The 25,787-nt window shown below is 44.7% G+C and overlaps 1 protein-coding gene across 4 annotated transcripts in view; it reads right to left on the bottom strand.

Moving 5' to 3' along the window:
• The window catches only part of ankrd13b (ankyrin repeat domain 13B), a 353,491-nt gene that overhangs the window by 28,980 nt on the left and 298,724 nt on the right, over window positions 1–25,787 (bottom strand). For 3 of the 4 annotated variants that reach the window (XM_080210421.1, XM_080210424.1, XM_080210425.1), the window contains exons 6-11: window positions 23,814–24,003; window positions 19,061–19,127; window positions 16,212–16,293; window positions 14,108–14,194; window positions 9,261–9,325; window positions 7,269–7,399 (exon numbers count right to left, since the gene is read on the bottom strand). In XM_080210421.1, coding sequence (XP_080066547.1) covers window positions 7,269–7,399; window positions 9,261–9,325; window positions 14,108–14,194; window positions 16,212–16,293; window positions 19,061–19,127; window positions 23,814–24,003 — 622 coding nt within the window. The remainder of the gene's footprint in view (window positions 1–7,268; window positions 7,400–9,260; window positions 9,326–14,107; window positions 14,195–16,211; window positions 16,294–19,060; window positions 19,128–23,813; window positions 24,004–25,787) is intronic. The other variant, XM_080210423.1, reaches the window with a different exon arrangement.

Below are 25,787 nucleotides of genomic sequence, written 5' to 3'. Positions count from 1 at the left end.
TCAGAAAGGACAGTAGGACTAGGGGGCACAGCATCAAGATAAAGGGGGGGGGCGGTTTAGAATGAAGTTGAGGAGGAACTTGTTCACTCAAAGGGTGGTGAATCTCTGGAATTCTCTGCCCGTTGAGGTGGTGGAGGCTGCCTCGCTAAATATTTTTAAGACGCGGGTTGATGGGTTTTTGATAAGCGAGGGGATTAAGGGTTATGGGGAGAGGGCGGGAATGTGGAACTGAGTCATGACGGATCAGCCATGATCTTATTGAATGGCGGGGCAGGCTCGAAGGGCCAGATGGCCCACTCCTGCTCCTATTTCTTATGTTCTTATGTTCTTATGAACATAGTAAACACACGCTGTGAACCTATCATAAAAGATGCAATGCACGTTGAAGAATGCTTTGGTGACAGGATTTGTTCAAAAAAATTAAACTGTATTCATTTCACTAATAAATTCTGCATTTTTGTAACTAAATGTTGTCTTTGAGATAAACTGAAGACATCAGTGCCAAAAATGGAGATTAATCTACACTGTGAACATTTAATTTAAGTTGAAAGGCAAGCTTTGTACAAAAGAACAGTCAATTATTCCAAAAAGACATGCTTTATTGTGGAGAATATTCTAGCTTTGAAAGGAATGCAGTGAATTTGCTTTTATCTTCAAAAAAATATCAAGTAGGCATTTTAAAAGCGATGATTTCTTTCGCTGCAGTACAATATGATGCAACTGGACACTTCTTTTCCACAATATAAACTGACCAGTGTTTTAAAGGCAGCCTGGGCAGTAAAGCTCAGAAATGAGCAAAATGGAGCAAAACTCCCTTGGAAACACTTCCTTTCAAATGACGTACTGCATGCATTTAGAGAAAGCAGCTGAAGTGAATAGTCACTTTCATGAAATTTGGGTAAGAATTGGGGTTTAATCGAGGAATGATTGAGTAAAGCCAATGTGGAAATATTAAAAAAAAACTCTAAAGACAGAGTGCCTGTGAAATGTAAAATGAAATGAATTTCCGTTTATATAGCACGTCGTATGATCTAAGGACTTTATTCAGGCAACTGAGGTGGGCCTCTTAGGATATGAACTCCCTGATCAAGGGCCAAATTGATGGGCCAGTCAGGGAGCCTGTTGTTTTGTCTTTAACGGGGTGTCCCAGAGCAACTAAGTGCCACTCCCTCTGGGACACGTAGTGAAGGTTGCTGAGTTAAAGCTGTTGTCAGGTTTATACATAAAGGGGTTTTGGTGAAGGGACTTCTGCCTCCGAGGACTTATTACACATGATCTCAGGATGTCTCAAACAACTTTACAGTCAACGAAGCACTTTTGAAGTGTAGTCAGTGTTGTAATTTAGTAGTCATGTTGCTCACATCAAACTCCTGTGAACGGCACTATGGTAATTGTCACAAATCTGTTCTTTCAACAATGTTGACTGAAGGATAAATATTGGTCAGGACACCAGAGGGCGCTCTCCTGCTCCTCTTCAAGGTAGTGCCGTGGACATTTTTTTAAAGTTTAAAGTTTATTTATTAGCGTCACAAGTTGGCTTTACATTTATCAAGTTACTGTGATAATCCCCTAGTCACCACACTCTGGCATCTGTTCGGGTACAATGAGGGAGAATTTAGCATGGCCAATACATGTAACCAGCAGGTCTTTCGGCCAGTGGGAGGAAACCGGAGCACCCAGAGGACACCCACGCAGACATGGGGAGAATGTGCAGTCTCCACACAGACAGGGACCCGAGGCCGGGAATCGAACCTGGTCCCTGGCACTGTGAAGCAGCAGTGCTACCCAGTTGAGAGGGCAGAGAGAGCCACGGCTAAACCTCACATCTGAAATACCCTCTAACACCCTAGCTACCACAGTACATTCTGCACTCTCTCACTTCCTTCTCTATGAACGGTATGCTTTGTCTGTAGAGCAACAAATAATTCATACGTTAATGCATGCGACAATGATGCATCAATCAGATCAAATCCTTCATTACTGCATTGGAATATCAGACAGATCACCAATTCCTGAACTGTGGTTAATGTCCCCCCCGCTCTTTGCCCATTGGAGCGGTGAGCTTCCTCTGCCACTGGGGCAGCAGTGGTGGCTGTGGAGAGGAGACGGCCCAGTCAGGTGGGGCCATTGCTGGGATAGCTCTGGACCCACTTGGTCAATCCGGCCAAATCGGCACAGGGCGGACCGTGAGCCCCAAGTGCCCTTTACCTTGGGAGATGACTTTTAACAGTGGGTTTGAATGGGCAGGGAACATTGGTGTGCCAACCTGGTGTCGACAGAAGCCGACTGTGAACAGCGTGTGGGAAAAACCGGGAGGTCACGCAGCTGGGTTGGGAAAGTGAACAATGGCTTCAGACTTTACCTGGAATTCTCTGGGCTCGCCCGCCACCCTCCCACCCCCTCACCTACCCCCCCCCCCCCCCCCACCCCAGCTCACGCCCCCCACCTCCCCGCCACCCCTCCCCCCACCCCACCCCACCCACCTCACCGCTGCCAATAGGGATTTGACACTCAGAATCCCAGCCTTGGGCAAGGCCGGTGGGAGAATCCCAGTCTATGGATCTGCTCCCGTCTGCCTGTTGCGCAGGCTTCTGACCCCCGGTCTAGTAACTCTGCTTCACAGGCACTGTGGGAGAAGGGCAGAGGGGCTGGGGTGAGTAGGTGGGCAGAGGAGGTTTGGGAAAGTGCGAGTGTGTGTGTGTGGTTGTGGGATGGGGTATTGTGGGGTATTACAATATGTATGAGTGTGTGGGGGAGGGGTGGAGAGAAAGGGGCAACACTGAGTCTTGCCCCTATGCACAGGGAGTATGTGAAAATCATACAAAACCCATAGTGCAGAAGCAGGCCATTTGGCCCATCGAGTCTGTACCGACAACAATCCCACTCCAGGCCCGATCCCCACAACCCCACACATTTACCCAGCTAAATCCTTCTAACCTACACATCCCGGGACACTAAGGGGCAATTTTAGCATGGTCAATCAACCTAACCTACACATCTTTGGACTGTGGGAGGAAACTGGAGCACCCAGGGAAAACCCACGCAGGCACGGGGAGACTGTGCAAACTCCGCAGTCAGTGGCTGAAGCCAGGAATTGAACCCAGGTCCATGAAGCTGTGAGGCAGCAGTGCTAACCACTGTGCTGCCTTGGCCAAGCTCGACCAAAAACTACGTAATATTTTTACAAACACTTAAAAAATATCCATGTTTACATGATGTATTATTATGATCTATAATATGTAAACTTCAAAAATTAGGTACAGCACATTACAATGATGCTGCATTGCTGTTGTGCATTCACTGGTACCTGGAGTCACATTAATTTTCAAGAGTTAAAATTGGTTGAGATTGCAAAACAGTTGTGGAGGCAGCCGTCAAGAATTTGCTCTCAGCCTTTGTGCTGGTCCCGAACACACAACCTGCTGACTCAGACAAGTTCCATAATTAAGTCCAAAATCAGCCCCAAAGTAGCTGACGGGAGCGATACCATCCAGAGAGCCAATGAAGCTGTTCAGGTTTTGCAAAGTGTCAGCATTTCCTGCAGGCTGGGGGTTCAGATCTGGCGAATGTTGTTTTGGGAAGGGGGGGAGGGGCTTTAGCCAGGAGCTGGGAGTGGGGGAGGGGGATGGCGAAGGGAGGGTGGGGGTGTTGGGATGGGCAGGGGAATTGGTGACTCCAACCAGCGCAATGAAAAATCACAGCAGCTCAGTCATTACCAAGAGAGTGGGTGCAGACTCGATGGGCCGAATGTCTTCCTTCTGCGTTGTAGGGATTCTATGATCATCCTTCTACACAGCTTTGTTACAGGTGAAGGCACTTTTGGATCATTATTTGATCTAATTTGATTTGATTTATTATTGTCACATGTATTAACATATAGTGAAAAGTAGGCAAAGCATACTGTTCATAGAGAAGGAAATATAGAAGCATAGCATGAGAGTAAATGATAGAATTAGAAGGTATGCTGGGCACAGCTTGTAAAAAGTTGCCTCGCTCTGGTGCCATCTCATATCAACACTCAATGTTCCCGCAAATTGCTAAGTGATGTAATCTTTTCCTTCAAGAAATCGCTAATCATCAGAATTGACTTCAGCACACTTCAGAATTGAGCAGTTCGTGAAACATGTTGCTGTCTGATAGAACTATATATTCCCAGATAGCACGAACAAAACTATAATATTCTACTCATATCTTTCCAGCAAAGTGTTGCTTTTATAATTAACTCCTTTGTACGTCATCTGCATTGCTTTATGCTCTGTTTTCTATTCCAATTCTGTGCGCCTCTCAATGACGGGTCCCAAATCTATCCGACGTTACCACCGTGACCACACACTAAGTTTAATTAGATGTAAAACACTTTGAGGTGTCCTGAGATCATGGAAGGTTTCATAAACATGTCAGGCAAATGGAGTAAAATATGGGCGAATGTGATATTGTCCGTTTTGGCAGGAAAAATAAAAAAGCATATTATCTAAAGAGTGGGAGACTGCAGAACTCTGAGGTGCAGAAGGATCTGGGCGTCCTAGTGTATGAATCACAAAAAACATCATACTCTTCCTCCAATGAGACAAGTGCCAACATGGTGGCATAGTGGTTAGCACCGCTGCCTCACAGCGCCAGGAACCTGGGTTCAATTCCGACCTCGAGTGACTTTCTGTGTGGAGTCCGCACATTCTCCCCATGTCTGCACGGGTTTCCTCCAGATGCTCTGGTTTCCTCCCACAGCCTAAAGATGTGTGGGTTAGGTGGAATGGCCATGCTAAATCACTCTTTAGTTTCAGGGGGATTGGTGTGGTAAATGCGTGGGGAAGAAGGATAGTGTATAGTTACAGCAAATAACTAGGGGAGCCATTCTAATGTTATCATATATTGTGAAGGGAATTGATTACAAAATTAGGGAGGTTATGCTTCTGTTGTACAGGATATTGGTGAGACCACATTGATAGATTCATAGAGGTTTACAGTACAGAAGGAGGCCATTCGGCCCATCATGTCCACACCGGTCAATAAAGATTTGACAACACTAATTCCATTTTTCAGTACTTGGAGGTTAAGGCAGCTAAATATCTAAATTCTTCTTAAATGATATATGGGTTTCTGACTCAACTCCCCTTTTAGATAGTGAGTTTCAGACTCCCACTATCCTCTGGGTGAAAAAGTTTCTCCACAACTCCCCTCTTAGTCTTCTAACCCTTACCTCAATTTCTGCCCCTGCTCAATGAACCCTCTACTAATGAAAAAAGTGCCTTACTATCCACCCTATCTTTGCCCCTGATAACCTTATACACCTCTGTCAGGTCCCCTCTCAACCTCTGCTACTCCAGCCCCAGCCTATCCAATCTCCCCTCATAGCTCAGATCCTCCAGCCCATCAGAGAGAAGAAGGCTGAGAGGAGATTTGATAGAGGTGTTCAGAATCATGAGGGGGCTGGACAGAGCAGATAGGGAGAAAATGTTCCTGCTTGTGCAAGAATCACGAATGGGAAGGTGCAGAATCAAAATTATTTACAAAAGCAGTAAATGTGATATAAGAATAATGTTTTTCATACAGCGAGTCATTTGGGTCTGGAATGCGCTGCCTGGAAGTGTGATTGGGATAGGTTCAATTGGAGACATTCAAGAGGATATTAGATGATTACTTGAATAGAAACAATATGCAGGGGAATGGGGAAAAGGTAGGGGAATGGCACTAAATTTGGAAGGCCAGTATAGACATGATGGGCCAAATGGCCTCTTTTTGCACATAGTAGCTCTGCGCTTCTACTTCCCTGGATCTCTTTGCTCTCGTATCTCATTCAGTTTCATGTCTTCAAAGGTGGAGGTAATGTTTGCATTTCTCATACTAAAGTACATCATCTCACATGTCAATGTTAAATGTCTTCTTGTATCATCCTCAGTCTATAGCTCCCAGTTGGGAGTATTTGTAAATTCTGAAATTGAATCTAGATCCAAATCATTCATGGAAATGCTAAATAATATTATTTCCAGCATGGTGTCTCCTCCAATTTGAATAATTACCCTTCACCCATGCTTTCTTTCTCAACTTTTCATTCTTTGTTGAGTAACTTGTTCCCTCACTGCACCTCTGTCATGATGTCCTTTATATTACTGTGTAGCAACTAGGGATGTTCTCCTATGTCAAAGGTACTATATAAATGCAAGTTGTTGTTACTTTTTATAAACCTAATCACAATCCTGAGATTGGATTTAACTCCTCTGTCTGGTAGCTTGGATCTGAGATCGGTTTCATAGAATCATAGAATCCCTACGTTGCAGAAGGAGGCCATTCAGCCCATTGAGCCTGTGCCAACAACCAACCCACTCAGGCCCTGATCCCCTGCCCCACACATTTACCCCACCAATCTCCCTGGAACTAAGAGGCAATTTAGCATGGCCAATCCACATAACCCACACATCTTTGGGCTGTGGGAGGAAATCAGGCAGCATAGAACATAGAACATTACAGCGCAGTACAGGCCCTTCGGCCCTCGATGTTGCGCCAACCAGTGGAACGAATCTAATGACCCTCTAACCTAAACTATTCCAATGTTATCCATATCCTATCCACTGACCATTTGAACGCCCTTAAAGTTGGCGAGTCCACAACTGCTGCAGGCAGGGCATTCCACACCCTTACTACCCTCTGAGTAATGGTGACACAGTGGTTAGCACTGTTGCCTCACAGTGCCAGGGACCCGCATTCTACTCTCTGGGTCACCGTCTGTGAGGAATTTGCACATTCTCCCCGTGCCAGCGTGGGTTTCCTCCGGGTGCTCTGGTTTCCTCCTACACTCCAAAGATGTGCAGGTTAGGTGGATTGGCCATGCTGAATTGCCCCTTAGTGTCAGGGGGACTAACTAGGGCAAATGCATGGGGTTATGAGGATAGGGCCTGGTTGGGATTGTGGTCGGTACAGACTTGATGGGCCAAATGGCCTCCTTCTGCACTGTAGGAGTCTATGATTCTAAACCAGAGCATCTGGAGTAAACCCGGACATGGGAAGAATGTGCAAATTTACAGACAGTCATCTGAGGCCAGAATCGAACCCGGGTCCCTGGCACTGTGAGGCAGCAGTGCTAACCACTATGTCATCTTGCCACCCCTTGTCTCACTGGAGGAAGAGAATGATATTTCAGTGCTATAAGTTATATTTACTACAGGAGATTGGAGTCCTTGCTATACATCTGTCACGTTACTACCGTAGCAGCATGCAAGAAATTGCATCATAATTATTGGCAATGATAGTCAAGAAAGAGGCTTTCTGCTTACTTCTGTGTTTTTGTGGTGAGCTCCATGGGACGTCCAATATCTCGGCTTCCCAGCTCAAAGTTCAAGTTGAAGTACTCCTCTGGAGTAATAGATGTTGGGTTGGTATTGCTGAATGTCTGAGTGATGAATGCCTGGATCACAAAATGACACAAGCTAATTACTGTGGTCCTAATGTATATCACATAGAAACTAGAAGCAGGAGTAGGCCATTTGACCCTTCAAGCCTGCCCGCTCCGCCATTCACCCCAATTATTGCAGATTATCAAAATCAGCACCCTGATCCTGCCCGCCCTCCCCATGGGCTGGATTTAAAAGCAATGAAACAGGAATTCATTACAGCTCAATCTTGTGGAATCAATTTGAAATTGAAATCAGGGTATAGGGCTACTGATTTATAGTCTTCATGAAAATGAGAGAATCAGGAACGTAACCCTTGGAACACTGAAAATCCCGACTCCCGGGTAAAACAGAATGTGGTTTATTGAGTTACTGTAACAGATAGCACATAATGAATGGACAGAATCAGAGAATGCAACTTGCAAAATTCCAGCGACAACCCTCTAAAACCCCTGTAATTGAATCAAAATCAGTTTATTTATTCGTGTCACAAGTCAGCTTACATTAACACTGCAATGAAGTTACTGTGAAAATCCCCTAGTTGCCCTCTCCGGCGCCTGTTCAGGTACACTGAGGGAGAATTTAGCATGGCCAATGCACCTAACCGGCATGTCTTTCAGGTTGTGGGAGGAAACCGGAGCACCCAGAGGAAACTCACACAGACATGAGGAGAACATGCAGACTCTGCACAAATGGTGACGCAAGCCAGGAATCAAGCCCAGGTCCCTGGTGCTGTGAAGCAGCGCTGCTAACCACTGTGCCACCGTGCCACCCCAATCATTATGAACAAGTGGGCCTTCATATAGTCCAATGCAAACTGGAGTGCAGGCAAATGTTTGCGAGACTAAGGGTTTGGCTCATACACTTTCACTGACCAATAAAAGTTTGATGAATTGGACACATTGGCCAGGATTGTACCATTCCTTCCGCCACAGGAATCGGAGTGGACGAGTGGCGGAGCGTGGAAAAGTCCGTTGACCTCAAGTGGGATTATACAGTTTCGGGGCAAGTGAGGCCATAAAAACCTGCCCATAGTCAGGATTAATGAGTTGAATTTTCACAGGAGTATTTCCAATCGTGCTGCATATCTGTGGTGGATGGTCATCAGATACCTTGGAGAAACAGCACTCATGACTGTTTATGCTACTTACTGGGGATTTGCACTGAAGGAATGCTCAGAAAAATCTCCACTGAGATATCTTCTCTTTTTTAGACATCCTTTAAATACAGTGCATGACAAAATGCAAGACCCAAACTCAGCACCACTTAATCACAATGGGATTCACCTTATCTTCCTTCCTACTCTTTCAAACTTGGATAGTGTCTTGTACTTCGTTTAGCTTTCTTATCTGAAAGTAAAACGTTTCTAAAGCATTCACATCAACCGGGCGTGACAGATTAAGAGCATCCTGCTCACAGAATCCATCACATTTCTCCCCTCTCTTTAGCTCTGAAGAAGAGTCAAAGGGACTTGAAATGTTAGCTGCAATTCTCCGGTCTTCAGTTGCCAGCGAGAACCGAGAATTTGGGATTCAGCCAAACCTCCATTCATAGCAGGGGGAACCAGAGATTCCCGGCCAGGGGATGAGGTTGGAGAATTCCGGCTGTTAACTCCACTTCTCTCTCCACGGATGCTGCCAGACTTGCTGAGTTTATCCAGCATTTTCTGGAGGGTGGAGGGGGGGTGCGAGTTTAATGATAGATTACGAAGCACTTCAACACGCTAGACTTCCAAAACACTTACTTGAAAGCTTAAAAAAAAGGTCCATTTATAATATTCTGTGACAGAGCTTTTGACTGGGTTAGTACCACAGGATCTATAAGCTGTGACAGAAGCTGCGGCTATGGTAACAGAACAGAATTTCCAATACAAACCCCGTTGTGTGGTCCAACATGTTGTTCTGCGATGCCCAGGAAAGACTGGAGAGGGGTTTTACTACCTGCAAAAGACAAGTGGTGCTGTTCACTACAGAGTAGACTTCATGGTAAGTGTGTTTGCAATGATTGATTTCTGTATTGAAAGTGTAAACCTGCTGAGTTTGAACTGTTTGAATTCAACTCATTCTTTTGAGAGGTAAGACTTCTGATGAGATTTCCTATGTATCAAAATAACATAAAAATAATCAATGAGGAACTCTGATTCCATTGTATTTGGAATTAAGCTGTCATTGACGGATGTGTCCAGAACACTTTGATTACCTTACATTTTCAGCTTTTGGTTCTGTTAATTAAGCTATCACATTCAACGTAGTATTTCCAGTGTTTGAGCTATTCATTTTATCATCATCCCACCTCAATCTGGTGAATAGTCTTGTCACCACTTGTACTCAAAGAATCGTAGAATCCCTACAATACAGAAGGGGGCCATTCAGCCCATTGAGGCTGTGCCAACAACAATCCCACGCAGGCCCTATTGCCAATAACTCTACATATTTACCCAGCTCGTCCCCCTGACACTATGGGGCAATTTCGCATGGCCAATCCACCTAACCCGCGCACCTTTGGACAGTGGGAGGAAACCGGAGCACCCAAAGGAAATACCACGTAGACACGGGGAGAATGTGCAAACTCCACACAGGCAGTCACCCCAAGGTCGGAATTGAACCCGGGTCCCTGGCGCTGTGAGGCAGCAGTGCTAACCACTGTGCCACCATGCTCTTAAATACGATTTAACTGCACACAAATCTGGTTACAGATCAATTACCGTGCAGCATATTCATGACGAGCTTCAAGGTCAGTCTCATTGATTCAACATTAAATATGAATTTGTGCTGATTTATACTGATTGCTCTATGGAATTATTAAGTGTCAAATCATTTAATTTTTACATCATTAATATCCCTTCAGAAGTTTTTAACGTCTCCTTTCATTGAGTTTTTAGCTTCTTTGGCTCGAATGAGTTTAATTGGTGGAAATGCCAAATATTGCACCTAGTTAAAGGTGCCATGAGGGGAAACCTCTTCAGTCCCAGAGATCAGGGCTACAGTTATATTTCTAAGTACAGGCCCAGACTGTGCATAATCCCCTTTAAACTGGGTACTGAGGCCTTGCTGACTTGTCAATAACTAAAAGGTAAGTCGCCACAGTCAGTGATGTTAACCCGAAGACCACCACTCCTTCAGGCTCGGGGCAAGATTGAGAAGGTGGGGTCTTCAATGAATGACCTCAACCGATACAGGAATCAAACCTATACTGTCGGTGTTACTCTGCATCACCAACCAGTCGCCCAGCCAACTGAGCTAACCCGTTGTCCAAGCGGCTAACTAGTTGGGCCATAAAGCAATTTTGTGCAAAATGTATTACATTGAAAATGTGAATTGGGAAGAGGAATAATTTTAGCTGCATGTCTTTGAATTATATTTCCATTAATGACTATTGATGTCACACAGGGCTTACTGACATGGGGTTAGAGGGCAGGAATTACTTCACTACTATCAAAGTAAATGATCCCTTAAACTTATCGTAATTATAATTAGATGTTGCAATTTGAAAAGCAATAATGGGTGGAGCAGAGGAGAGATATTTTGCAGTAGAGGCTAAGGAATACAAAACTAAAGAGACACTGTTAGAGGGTATTATTACACGGTAAGTTTACAGTTATTTTCCATGGTAAAAATTGATATGGGCATCTGAAATGAAAGACGATAACGCAAAAAGTGACAGAAACCATGAGGATGCCAGCTTTTGGATGCAGGAAGTGCATTTAGACACAGATTCTCCAACCTCATTCATGGCTGGGATTATCCAGTCCCGCTGCTGTGAGTGGAGATTTGGCTGAGCACCAAATTCTCCGTTCTCACCGGCAGCAGTGCGACAGCGGAGAATCCCAGCCGGAATTCTTAATGTGCTTATAGTTATGGCCAGGTGGAGCAGAAACCCACTGCCTAAAATCGATTTATTTTTGTTATGTGGGGAGTGTACAGCCCCTTTCAGAGTCAGGTGTAATCTTGGCTGACATTTCCACTCACTAGTTGCTTTGCCGTCACCATGTCTGAGATTACAACACAGCAAACAGGATCTGAATATCAGATCTTCCTGTCTTTTGTGGCTCCATTCTACATTGTATACCAATTAGAATGTGCAGGAGAATTCCAGGATGACTACTCTTCTCTACCTCCCTCTCTTATTGTGAAGGGATGTCTGGGCTTTGTTAGGCACATGAAGTTCTTTTTAAAATTTAAGCAGCTCTATTCATAGAATCCCTACAGTGCAGAAGGAGCCATTCGGCCCATCGAGTCTGTACTGACTACAATCCCACCCAGGCCCGATTCCCGTAACTCCTTATATTTACCCTGCTAATTTAGCATGGCCAATCAACCTAACCCACACATCTTTGGCATGTGGGAGGAAACCAGAGCTCCCAGTTAGACACAGGAAGGATGTGCAGACTCCGCACAGACAGTGACCCAAAGCCAGAATTGGACATGAATTCTTGGCGCTGAGAGACAGCAGTGTTAGCCACTGTGCCACCGTGCCGCCCCTACTAGCTGCTGAGTTTAAGTGGGGAGACCAACATGCATCATGGCAAATCTTTCCACCCTAGTAGGATTTTGAATATGGTGAAATGCATCATAAAGTTCTCCATCTAGAATTTCCATAGGATTTCTGCAGCTGGAATCAGAAGATCGACCAGAGAGCACTACAAATGGCTTTAAACAGCTGCACATGCTTTGTTTCCAGGTTTTTGAGCAATCTTCTGGGGGAAGTGATGGCCTAGTGGTATTATCACTAAACAATTAATCCAGAAACTCAGCTAATGCTCTGGGGATCTAGGTTCAAATCCCACCTGGGCAGATTGTGGAATTTGAATTTAGTAATTAAAAAAAATCTGGAATTAAGAATCTACTGATAACCTTGAAACCATTGTCACTAATGTCCTTTAGGGAAGGAAATCCACCATTCTTACCAGCTCTGGCCTATGTGTGACTCCAGAGCCACAGCAATGTGGTTGACTCTCAACTGCCCTTGGGCAACTAGGGATGGGCAATAAATGCTGGCCAGCCAGCAATGCCCATGTCCTATGAATGAATACAAAAAAATGTAATAGATTGAAAAAATCCCATGGAAATTCTCCCCTTTATGATATATTCCAGCTTTACTCACAGGATCGTAGAAATCCTATAGTGCAGAAGGAGGCCATTCAGCCCATCAAGTCTGCACCAACTCTCTGAAAGAGCATCTTACCCAGGTCCTCCATCTGTCCTATTTCCAAACCCCCCTGCATTTACCATAGCTAAGCCAGCCACCCCTGCACACTAAGGTGCAATTCAGCATACCAATCCACCCAACCTGTATATCTTTGGAGTGTGAGTGGAAACTAGAGCACCCGGAGGAAACCCACGGGGAGAAAGTGCAAACTCCACACAGCCAATCCTGCAAGGCTGGAATTGAACACACTCCAGATTTGTACACACACCACAGTACTGTAGTAGCATTAGAAATATAATGATATATTTTAGCACAGCAGAAACCAACATCAGTAACCAAGCCGTCCCCAATGCAAAATATTCAGTAACGCAGAATGACATAAATGCCAAAGTTGTCATTTTGGTGTCTGCGATGAGCAGCAATGGCACTGATAGACATCATTCATTTATATTCAGACTACTTTCCCTTTGTTCCATATTTCCTTCCTCCTGCCTTCATTCAACATTGGAGCATTTTCCTTTGAGACAAAGGAGTGCTTTGCGGAAACTTAATTCTCAGACTGCCAACAGCACTCGGGGAATTCCAGATCCCCCGGGTTATCAATTTTTCATAACGCTGAATGAAATCCTATGAAAGAACAGCGGAAACTCCATTATCCACCAGATGGTGTGGATTATGGAAATGGGCGAACAATTGAGAGTCTCCAAACCTGATCTTCTAACAGCACAGCAATTCCCTCGGCACAGGAATGAAGACAAGCGCGGCACAATTAACAAGTGAATGGAGTTTGATTGGGAACAGAAGGAGATGTAATACAAGCAACACTAGAACCTTAGTTAGGCCGCAGTTGGCATATAGTGTTCAATTCTGGTTGTCACACTACCAGAAGGACGTGGAGGCTTTGGAGAGGGTACAGAAGAGATTTACCAGGATGTTGCCTGGTATTAAGGGCATTAGCTATGAGGAGAGGTTGGAGAAACTTGGTTTGTTCTCACTGGAGCGACCAAGGTTGAGGGGCAACCTGATAGAAGTCTACAAGATTATGAGGGGCATGGACAGAGGGAATAGTCAGAAGCTTTTTCCCAGGGTGGAAGAGTCAATTATTAGGGGGCACAGGTTTAAGGTGCGAGGGGCAAGGTTTAAAGGAGATATACGAGGCAAGTTTTTTACACAAAGGATGATGGTGCCTGGAACTCACTGCCGCAGGAGGTAATGGAAGCAGATACGATAGTGACTTTTAAGGATGTCTGGACAAATATATGAATAGGATGGGAATAGAGGGATGCAGTCCCCAGAAGGGTAGGGGGTTTTAGTTCAGTCAGGCAGCATGGTGGGTGCAGGCTTGGAGGGCCGAAGGGCCTGTTCCTGTGCTGTAATTTTCTTTGTTCTTTGCTCAATAGAAGGGGCGGGACAACCGGGCGACCTCCTAGCTCAAGGCTTTTGATGGGAGAAACATTCCGCAGATACGGAAAACTAACAGGCATGTGGATAATGGAGGTTCCACTGTCAGTAAGCTTAGTCAGAGGTCACTAACATGAACACTTGAAATTTGAACAAATATAAAAACACTTTACTTCTGATCTTCTGGCTGTTCGTTGGGGTAACTCGTTGGTGGACCAACAGAGTGGACGCTGGTGAAACAGGTTTGTGCCTTCGGTGCCCTAGAGATTGAAACAATTTAAAAAAAAAACACAATCTGGGCTTGAGAAATGCCAATGGGTGGTGTAGCACCAGCTCTTTGCCCCCAGATAGCCAATCCGAACAATATCAGTATGTCAAACAATTATAGCGAAGGCTTCGCAGAAGCAATTGTGGCACTACACAAAACTTGTTTCCGCTGCAAAGATTAGTTCCGAGATAAAAATTCAACTTGCCCTGACATTGGAGCTTCCGCTGCGATGAAGGCAAAATACTGCAGCTGCTGGAATCTGAAACAGAAACAGGAAATGTTGGAAAACCTCAGCAGGTCTGACAGCATCTGTGGGCACTGTAAGAAATCTCACGACGCCAGGTTAAAGTCCAATGGGTTTGTTTGGAATCACCAGCTTTCAGAGCACTGCTCCTTCATCAGGTGAGCTCTTTGGAGCCTCTCACCCGATGAAGGGGCAGCGTTGCAAAAGCTCGTGATTCCAAACAAACCTGTTGGACTTTAACCTGAGACTTCTTGCTGTGCCCACCCCAGTCCAACGCCGGCATCTCCATATCATAGCATCTGTGGAGTGAGAATGGAGCCAACATTTCGAGTCTGGATGACCCTTCTTCAGAGCTCTAACTCAAAGTGTTGACTCTATTCTCTCTCCACAGAGGCTGTCAGACCTGTTGATACTTTCCAGCATTTTCTGTTTCTGTATTAGACCTTCACTGCCTCACTGAGTGTCTAGCTTCAAGTGGGTCTCATCTCATGAGTCCACTTATAGGGAGCCCAAATCGCAGATTAATAAATCACCAGCCAGCCCCTTATCTGGAATAATCACCCGTGGCCTGTCTTCATAGTCAGACTGCTGTTCAGTTCCATATTAAATACCACAACTAATTAACCTCGAAACAGCATGCTTACATCAGAGTCTTTATAAGCCACTTATTGTGAAAGAAAACTAATTTGCAATATTTGAACCTTAAGTTAATTAAATCATTGCTGAAGCTAGTGAATCTAAATTAAATCTTTAGCAGAATGTTCTCAGTCTGGTGAAGATGAACGTATAAATATTTTAATATTTCATGTTATTATACGGAAAGATAAAATGTAATTTTCTTTATTCATCCAGGAGATGAACCGACTGGTATTACTATTGGGTCAGTCAGGTGATGCCAACACGCGATTGTCCCTCTAGACCATTCATTCCTTTGTTAAGCTCCTATGTATTTAATGATTTGTCAACTATCTCAATATGGCTTGCTCTTTAACACTGCAGAAAGCTGTCATTGCCAGTCTAGACATCAGCACAACAAGACTTTGCCATTTAGTCGTCTAAAGGTAGCCTCCTGACAAAGGTTACTATCATGTTGCCAGTATAATACATGTTCTTGAGTTCCAACCTTGTCCTGGGTAATCTCATCAAAACCATCCAATTGGATTATGGCTTAGTAAACCCTTGTCAAGCACCTAATTATCATATACTTAATGCTGTGCCTGCCATGTGAAACCTGCACCCTGAGAATAAATGGGCAGTGATATAATATACTGGAACTGGATTGGATCCGGTTTGGAAATCAGCTTTTGTTGATTGTATTCTCAATGGAGTGAGATCCATGTATTCAACAAGGTGTGGATATGGAGAGAGAAGGACGTTAATGCTCACCCCCCCCCACCCCCAGCTTGGATAGGAAAGGATTAGAGAGACCAAAAGCAGGCAAATGGGGTTAACTTAGATGGGCATTTGGGTTGGCATGGACCAGTTTGGGCTAAAGGGCCTGTCTCCATGCCATTGAGTCTATGAAATGTTGCACTGACAGAGGACATTGGGTATATTTAATTGATAATATCTCTTTTCAAAACTGACCTTTATCTTCCCCCTAACTGCACACTTTTAAAGATTATCCCTATTACTGGCACATTTCTTACTGTCCATAAGGAATAGAAAGCTTCACCTCTTTTCACTGCTGGGGTTAATCAGCTGTCACTGCTCTACCTGTTTACACATGCTCACCGCTGGCGCAGTAACGCACTCCTTTACTTACCTTTGCTTTTACCCTTGTTCTGGTCGGAAAGGTGCTCTGTTCTTGTCCTAGTAACCAGTTCCACATTGGAAGCTCCATAGACCTATGAAGATGCACAAGAAGGATTTTTTTACTTTGCAAGAAAATCATCAGGTTACTTCAAGAGTACACTGAAAATGGGCCAGCAAATCCAACTGCTACTTGCCAACATTTATTCTGCACATGACCATCCTCTCACTTTACTCCTTATCTCCTATCAGCATATCATAGAATCCCTACAGTGCAAAAGGAGGCCATTCAGCCCATCAGGTCTGCACTGACACAATCCCACTCGGACCCTATCCCTGTAACTCTGCCCGTTTATCCTGCTAATCCCACGACACTAGGGGCAATTTAGCATCGCCAATCAACCTAACCTGCACATCTTTGGAGTGCGGGAAGAAACTGGAGCAAACCCATGCAGACATGGGGAGAATCTGCAAACTCCATACAGTGACCCAAAGTCAGGATTGAATTGGGGTCCCTGGCGCTGTGAGGCTAGCCACTGTGCCGCCCCAATATGTAACTCAGTTACTCTCCCCCTAACATGCTTCTCTACCTTCCCATTCTGCTTTATTTGTCTCAATTACTCTTGTGGCAGCTCATTCCCTAATCCTCACCACCCATAGGGAAAAGAGTTTCTCCAGAATTCCTGACTGGATTTATTAATGACTTCATTGAGCTCTGCCTAGCTTTGGATCCCCTCATAAGTGGAACCCTCTGCATCTACGCTATCAAGCCTTCTCATTATCTTAATGCCATCTTCCAAGTTTCCCCTCAGTCTTCTACAGGGACCATTCCTTCCCGGATACCTTGGTTGAGTCCTCCATCACACCCAACACCTCACCTTCCTATGCAATTGTAGAAGATGAAACACCTGACCCTTTACCTCTTCCCTCACCATCCAAGGACCTAAACTCTCTTCTCAGGTGAAGCAGCCCTTCACACGCACCTCCTGCAATCTGGTCTACTGCACTCGCTGCTCCCAATGAGGTCTACTCTACATCACAGAGACCAAACACAGACTGGGTGATTGCTTTGTAGAACACTTTTGGTCTGTCTACAAGCACTTGCCATTTCACCACCATCCTGTTCTCCTGTCCACATGTCTGTCCTTGGCCTTTTGCAATATTCCAGTGAAGCCCAATGCAAACTGGAGGAACAGCTCTTTCGATTGGGCAATTTACAGCCTTCTGGACTTAACATTGAGTTCAACAACTTCAGAGCATGGACTCTCTCTTCCACCTTCACACCATTTCCACCAATTTATTTTGTTCCATTTTTATCCGATTTTTTAAAAATAATAATTTTTTCATCATTTCATTTTTCCGTGTTCCATCTTTACCCCCTCACCACTGTCTCCCCTCCCTCCACCCCACCAGGGCCATCTGCTCCGTGTCTCAGGTTGTCCTTTGACACTCTGCTGACCTTTGCTCCGCTATTTATAGATTCTGATCTCTTACAGGCCGCTATCAGCACCATTCTTAGCCTTGATCATCATCATTGACTTCCCTTTATCTTTTTGCCCATGGCATCTTTGTCAATCCCCCCCACCTCCCCTCCCTGACAGAAAAAAAATCATCCTTTATTCTACTGTCTTCAGCTCTGAGGAGGGTCATCCAGACTCGAATTGGTGTCTCTATTCACTCCTCACAGATGCTGTCAGAGCGACTGAGATTTTCCAGCACTCTCTGTTTTTGTTTCAGATTCCAGCATCTGCTATATTTTGCTTTCCCCTCGGTCTCCTCTTATTAGCCATGACGTGGAGATGCCGGCATTGGACTGGGGTGGGCACAGTAAGAAGTCTCACAAAACCAGGTCAAAGTCTAACAGGTGTATTTGGAATCATGAGCTTTTGGAGCGCTGTTTCTTTACCAGGCGAGTGAATCGGGACATGATCCCTGAAAAGCACATAACAGGACCTTTACTTAGGAACATAGGAATTCGGAGCGAAAGCAAGTAGTTCAGTCCTTTGAGCCAGCTCTGTCAATTAACATGATCGTGTCTGATCTTATCTTGGTTTCACCTCCACTTTCCTGCCTGCCCCCCATATCCCTATATCCCACTTTTCATCAGAAACATATCTATCTCTTTCTTGGATCTGTTGATTAATTCTGCGCCCACCGCACTCTGGGGCAGTGAGTTCCACAGACTCACAACCCTCTGGGAGAAATCATTTCTCCTTGTTTTCACTGAAACATCAGAAGATGAGGGAGAGACCTGATAGGAGTTACCAGATTACGACAGGCTTGGATAGAGTGGATTGTCAGAGTCTTTTTCCAGGGTCGAAGGGTCAATTACTCAGGGGCAGATGTTGAAAGTGAGAGGGGGAATGTTTAAAAGAGATGTAAGGGGCAAGTTTTTCACACAGACTGTGCTGAATTCCTGGAACGTCCTGTCAGAGGAGGTGGTGGAAGCAGATTCTATAGTAACGTTCAAGAGACATCTGGATAGATACATGAATAGGCAGGGAATAGAGGGATATGGACCACAGAGAGGTAAGAAAATATTATATTAGAGGGGCATCTGTGTTGGCACCAATTTGGTGGACTGAAGGTCCCGTTCCCTTGCTGTACTGTTTCTTGTTATTATCTCAGCTTTGAACCTACCTCCCCTCACACCGTGGGGACATTTTTCCATCCCGCCCACCATGGGAATGTGAGTGAGGGGGGAGGGGGGGTGGCAGGACCATGCAAAGTTCTGTTGACCTCGAGCGGGATTTTCCGGTTTTGGGGCGAGCGCGGCTGGAAAATCCTGCCCCTTATCTATGACCTCTTGCTCTAGACGGTCCCACAAGGGGGAAACAGTGAATGGTGCGCTCTTTCTGTTACCTTGGACTCATATCCGTTTATTATTTCAGTCTTCTCACTCCTCCAACCCAGGATTCCAGATTTATTTCTGAGAAAGGAAAATTGAAACAGAAAGTGGCGATGAAGTCATCCTCAACACATTCCGACTGCAGCAAACCGTCAGACCCGATACATTATTCAGTGTTGTACAGCAAATCAGTTCAAATCTTGTTACTTGAGGCATTTGAAACTGGCAAGAATGAAGATTACTTCATGCAAACCTTATGGGAAGAAAGGAGCACTTGTGAAGTGTTTTTGATTTTAGCTGATAGTTGAATGTTTACTTTAGGTCCCAGTTTAATTGGTAAAAGCAGGTACATTTCTGTTCAATTTTAATTATTAAGTGAATAAAATAACCACTTGTCAAACACTTGCGAATAGATTTGCAATGTGTTGGTCAGTCAAAGCTGGGAAGTTGATAGGTTTCCGCCTCGGAGGGTGGACAGGACAATCCGATCTCTGGGACTTGGAACAAAAACAGAAAATGCTGGAAAATCTCAGCAGGCCTGACAGACACGATGTGGAGATGCCGGTGTTGGATTGGGATGGGCGCGGTAAGAACCCTCACAACACCAGGTTAAAGTCCAACAGGTTTATCTGGTATCACGAGCTTTCGGAGCACTGCTCCTTCATCAGGTGACTCATTCACCAGATGAAGGGCCACCGCTCCAAAAGCTCGTGATATCAAATAAACCTGTTAGGGTAACCTGGTGTTGTGAGGGTTCTTACTGAGCATCTGTGGAGAGAGAATAGAGCCAATGTTTCAAGTCTGGATGACTCGTCATCAGAGCTGAAAGAACCTCAAACCTGTTGGACAATCGCAGAGGCTGACGTGCCTACACCGCTGCCCTCTAGGATAGCCTTTCACCCACTTGTTCGCTCTATTCTCTCTCCACAGATGCTGCAAAACCTGCTGAGATTTTCCAGCATTTTCTGCTTTTGTTTCAGAATCCAGCATCTGCTGTATTTTGCTTTTACCTCTGGGAAATGGACTTGAATCTGGGACTGTTGGGATGAAGCTAAGATTTTTCCATCAATTATCAGGGCAACTTCAACCTGATTCCTAATGGATATACAAAATATAGCATAAATTGGCCATTTTACTTAGAAGCATTGCAAGGCTGGTTAGTGTGGGGAATGGGGATAAATCATAATGGTACAGGAGAGGTTGTTTATCCCTGGCTAGGTTAAGGTATATCATTGTGGTTGATCTGAATATAATGAATTGTACTCCACGGCAAATATTTGTGTTGACATTGGGCTAAAATCCAGGCAACTTCCTATTCTCCCATTATTCTTCACCTTGAAGATGTTGAATTTGGATCCCAAATTCATACCTCTCACACATCACGCCCAATGTTATCTCTGACAATTGAATGGGTTTAGAGTGAGTTAAAATCTCACCCAAATGTATTGCTGGGCTTAAAGTTTATTTATCAATGTCACAAATAGGCTTACATTGACACTACAATGAAGTTACTGTGAAAATTCCCTAGTTGCCACACTCCGGCACCTGTTCAGGTACACTGAGGGGGTATTTAGCATGGCCAGTGCATCTAACCAGTACGCCTTTTGGATTGTGGGAGGAAACTAGAGTGAGCCCACACAGACGCGGGGAGAATGTGCAGACTCTGCACAGACAGTGACCCAATCTGGGAATCGAAACTGGCTCCCTGGCGCTGTGAGGCTGCATTGCTAACTACTGTACCACCATGTCATCCATTGACTTCCAGTGGTTTCTGCATTGTTCTTTAGATTTTGTTACACACAAACCACTTTGTGCTGACTTAGTGTTAACTCAACTGCTAAGGAATGCCTTGAAGTATAATTAACCTTCATCACCAACATATTGTTGAAGGAGTTAATAAATATTAATGTGGTGTTGTAATATAGGATAGTCGCAGACTGCAACTAACTCAACACGTACTGGAGAAAGAGTCTGAGATCTTCCTGGTCAGTACAGCTCCGTGCCTTTAGTTACTTCTCCTCTGAAGGCAGCAAGATACATTAGGACTGTGATATTTGTTGCAATTTTCATTGCTTCAATTTAGAAAGTTCTCTGTGTTTCTTCTTCTAATGCAATATTTGTCTTGCAGCCACTTTATTTTTTACTTAGCACTTTCAGCACTTTTAGCAAGAAACCTGTGTTCCTTCGCACATTTAGTTAATTTTCAAAGAAGTACTCTTAAAGCATTGTGTACATTGCTTCACCATCCACACTCTAGCTCGCTGCAGATCCAACGTCACTGAGCAACCCAATATATGGACAGGGATAGAGTGGATGAGGAGCAGCTGCTCCCCTTAGTTGAAGGGTCAGTCACAAGGGGACATAGGTTCAAGGTGAGGGACAGGAAGTTTAGGGGGGATGGGGTGGTGATGGTCTGGAATGTGCTCTCCAGGAGGGTGGTAGAGGCAGGCCCTTTAAAAAGTACCTGATGAGCACTTGGCACATCATAACATTCAGGGCTGTGGCAGACGGGATTAGGTGGGAGTTTGGGTGTTTCTAATGGGTTGGTGCAGACTCGATGGGCCAAAGTACCTCTTCTGTGCTGTATAATTCATTGATTTTATGAACATATGTAGTGTTATCTATACAATTCAGTAACTTTGACCCAGAGAATACAGAAAAACTTGTCTGCTATCATTTCTAAGCAGAAGTGTGTAAAGATCTGACCACTTCAAATTAATTTTTTGGGGAGATACAAATAAAGCAAGTGTTGAAAAATTTCTATTCTGTCAAAAGTATTAACAATAAAGTTACTGTGGCCAATCAGGACAACTGATAAGGCAACGTCTGGTAAAAAAAAAATCCAGGATGAGCACTCTGTGTTTTGGAACATCTGTACTGGGAGGAGGTGAAAGACTTGTGGAAAAATCAACAGTAATATTGATGTGACTACTATCCAGTTTATTCTTAGCCCTCAGTAAAAAAAAACCTATCCCATGTACCCATGAGCTTGGCTACTCTAATTTATTTATCTCTTCATAAATATGGAAAGGAACAAGTTTCATGGTTTTCATTTTCCTTTCGTTTGTCTTTTGACCCAGGTATTGGGGAAAGCTGGTGGCACGGTGGTTAGCACTACTGCCTCACAGCGCCAAGGACCCAGGTTCAATTCCGGCCTCGGGTCACTGTCTGGGCGGAGTTTGCATGTTCTCCTCGTGTCTGTGTGGGTTTCCTCCAGGTGGTCTGGTTTCCTCCCATGCTCCATAGATGTGCAGGTTAAGTGAACTGGCCATGATAAATTGATCCTGAGTGTCAGGAGGATTAACAGGGTAAATATGTGGGGTTACAGAAGTAGGGCCTGATTGTGCAGACTTGATGGGCCAAATAGCCTCCTTCTGCACTGCAGGGATTCTATGAATTCTATGGATTAAAATGGTAAGATTGTTGCAGTGAGGGGACACAGTGGTAGCATCCCTGCCTATAGGCCAGATGTTCTGAGTTCAAATGCCACATTAAGGCTTGATAGCCTTGGAAGGCGTGTGCATAATGTAGCCAAACAGGTCGATTATCGGCCTGTGAATCCTCCAAAATCTGATGGCAGGTGAAAAGGCCAGGAGAGTTTCCTGGGCACCGATCCTGCAGAGACAATGGCAAAACACCAATTTCGCTAAGTATAATCATTGATCAATGGAAGCCTATGGTCACTAATGCCCTCTTAGGGCTTTGGTACCTGAAAGAGGAGCAGGAGGGAGTTTGTTCAATTAAACAAACCCTTGTCCAAAGAATATGTTGGGATTTGGATCCCAATCTTGGAACTAAAGAATGGCCTGACTCAAGAATTTGATCCAAACGTAGATTTTTTTTAGCTGTTCTTCATCTTAGAATTCTATACCAGAATTCCAGATCCAAAACAATTCTGAAGGATTTCTGTGAATTCAAATCCAAAGTTCTGAAGCTTAGTCCTTGCAAGCACAAATGATCTTATTGGGATCTTTATCCTACAATATTTCATAGGAACTTCATTTCATCGTCCAAAAATGTGCGAGTTCAGTTGATTGGCCATGCTAAATTGCTCCTTAGTGTTAGGGAGATTTCGGGGGGATTAGTAGGGTAGATTTGTGGAGTTATGGGGATATAGTTTGGGTGGGATTGTTGTCAGTGCAGGCTCGATGGGCCAAATGGCATCCTTCTGCACTGTAGGGGCAGCACGGTAGCACAGTGGTTAGCACTGCTGCTTCACAGCACCAGTGACCCGGGTTCGATTCCCGGCTTGGGTCACTGTCTGTGCGGAGTTTGCACGTTCTCCCCATGTCTGTGTGGGCTTCCTCTGGGTGCTCCTCCCACATTCTGAAAGAAGTGCTGGTGAGGTGCATTGACCCGAAGAGGCGCCGGTGGGGCAACTAGGGGAATTTCACAGTAACTTCATTGCAGTGTTAATGTAAGCCTTACAAATTGTCCCTAAATTAGTCTTCCCTCAATGTGGAATGCCATAAGCATAGACAAGGGTCATGGGTGGAGAGGGGACTTATAATGTTAAAATGGTGGTGCGGGCTCGTTGGGCCGAAGGACCTGTTTCCCAGGCTGTTTTGTTCTTTGTTGTGACTAATAAATAAACTTTAACTTCAGGCATTCGATGATTCGATGATTCTAACTGAGTGTCCATATTTCCTAAGATCTCTTTACACGATGCCAACTGTTCATCCCCGGTCACCCTTTGGGACTTCTTACTGCATAACAAGTGCTAATTAAATGAAAGTTGTGGTTTTGATGGTAGCCAACAGGCGTTACCTTTCAAATGAGATGTTCTTGGTATCTAGTTGGGTGGTTACGATGGGGGTGGTCAGACGATTTGCCACCTGCTCTTCTGAGGGCTGCACGGCAGCCAACAGCATATCCCGGTCATAGTTAGCTAGCGACAGGGTTTCTGAGTATACCACTTGTCGATCATGGTCAATCTCCATGACAACGGCGCAGTTATCTAACGGAAACAAAGACATGACAGAACATTACCGGCACCGCCTCCTTCAGTTAAATGGGGATATACAAGATACACGTAGCAGCCGACTCAAGAACAGCTTCTTCCTTCAGACTTTTGAATGGACCTACCGTGCATTACGTTGATCTTTCTCTACACCCTAGCTATGACTGTAACACTACATTCTGCACTCTCTCCTTTCCTTCTCTATGTACGGTATGCTTTGTCTGTGTACCGCGCAAGAAACAATCCTTTTCAATGTGTACTAATGCGTGCGGCAACAATAAATCAAATCAACTCAAATCAAAATCTAATTGTGGTTGAGTGTACCAAAAATATAAACTCATTTAAAGGAATGGGTTTATGAATTTGGTGCACACAGAAAGGACCAAGAATCTGTACGGTGTAGAAGGAGGCCATTCGTCCTCTCAAACCTGCACCTACAAAAATCCCACCCAGGCCCTATCCCCAAAACCCTACATATTTACCTTAGCTAGTCCCCTGATGTGAATGGGCAATTTTGTGTGGCCAATCAACCTAACCTGCATATCTTTGGAGTGTGGGAGGAAACTGGATCACGCGGAGGAAAGCCACGCAGACACGGGGAGAATGTGCAGACTCCGCACAGACAGTGACCCAAGGCCGGAATTGAATCGGGGTCCCTGGCGCTGTGAGGCAGCAGCACTAATAACTGTGCCACTAGTTAAGAAAAACTCAATCACCAAGTAGATACTTTGACTTTACTGTTAAGTATTATTTGATCATTTAATTTAAAACCACACAACAGGATGCTCTGCTTATAATTTTAAAAAGTGATTTATAAAGCGCCCATCTGGTTCTTACGCACTTGATGTGAGGTTGTCAAAGATAGTCACTGGGACTCCTTACATGTAGCTGCAACTCAGCGGTCGCACTCATAGCTCTCGGACAGAAGGTTGTTGGTTCATGTGCCATAACAGACTGGATTACAATGGCTGACATGGTGCACTGTGGGAATGCAGCACTGGCAGGGGTGCCATCTTTCAGATGTGACATTAAATCAAGACCCTGATTGCTTCAGGTGGAGATAAAAGATTCAATTATACAAATCACTGAAGAACAGAGAGTCCCATGCCAATAGTTATCATGAAAACAAACTATTGGATCATAGGAAATAGCAGTCGGAGTAGGCCATTCAGCCCCTCGAACTTGCTCCATCATTCAACTAGATCATGGGTGAACTTCTACCCCAATGCTATTTTCCCCTCGCTATCCACATATCCCTTGATATCTTTAATAACTAGGAATCTTTCCATCTCTGGCTTCAACATACTCAATAACTGATCTTCCATAGCTCTCTGGAAAATTCCGAAGATTTGTCAACCTCTCAGTGAAAAAATGTCTCTTCACCTCAGCCCTAAATGGCCTCTCCCTTAGTCTGAGACAGTGTCCCCTTGTTGTAAATCCCCCCTAAAGAAAATTATCCAGTCATCATCAGATTAACGTGCCTAAGACCTTGCAGTGGACGTATTGGCTCACACTTTCATAGAATCCCTACAGTGCAGAAGGAGGCCATTCGGCCCATCGAGTCAGCACTGACAACAATCCCACCCAAGCCCTATCCCCATAACTCCACGTCTTTAACTTGCCAATCTCCCTGATGCTAAGGAGCAATTTAGCATGGCAAATCAACCTAACCTGCACATCTTTGCAATGTGGGAGGAAACCAGGGCACCCAGAGGGAACCCCTTCTAGGCACAGGGAGAAAATGCAGATTCCGCACAGTGACCCGAGGCCAGAATTGAACC

This window comes from Carcharhinus amblyrhynchos, chromosome 23 (assembly GCF_965287045.1).
Source record: "Carcharhinus amblyrhynchos chromosome 23, sCarAmb.v2.hapA, whole genome shotgun sequence".
NCBI lineage: Eukaryota > Metazoa > Chordata > Chondrichthyes > Carcharhiniformes > Carcharhinidae > Carcharhinus > Carcharhinus amblyrhynchos.
This window is presented reverse-complemented; position numbering and strand designations above follow the sequence as displayed.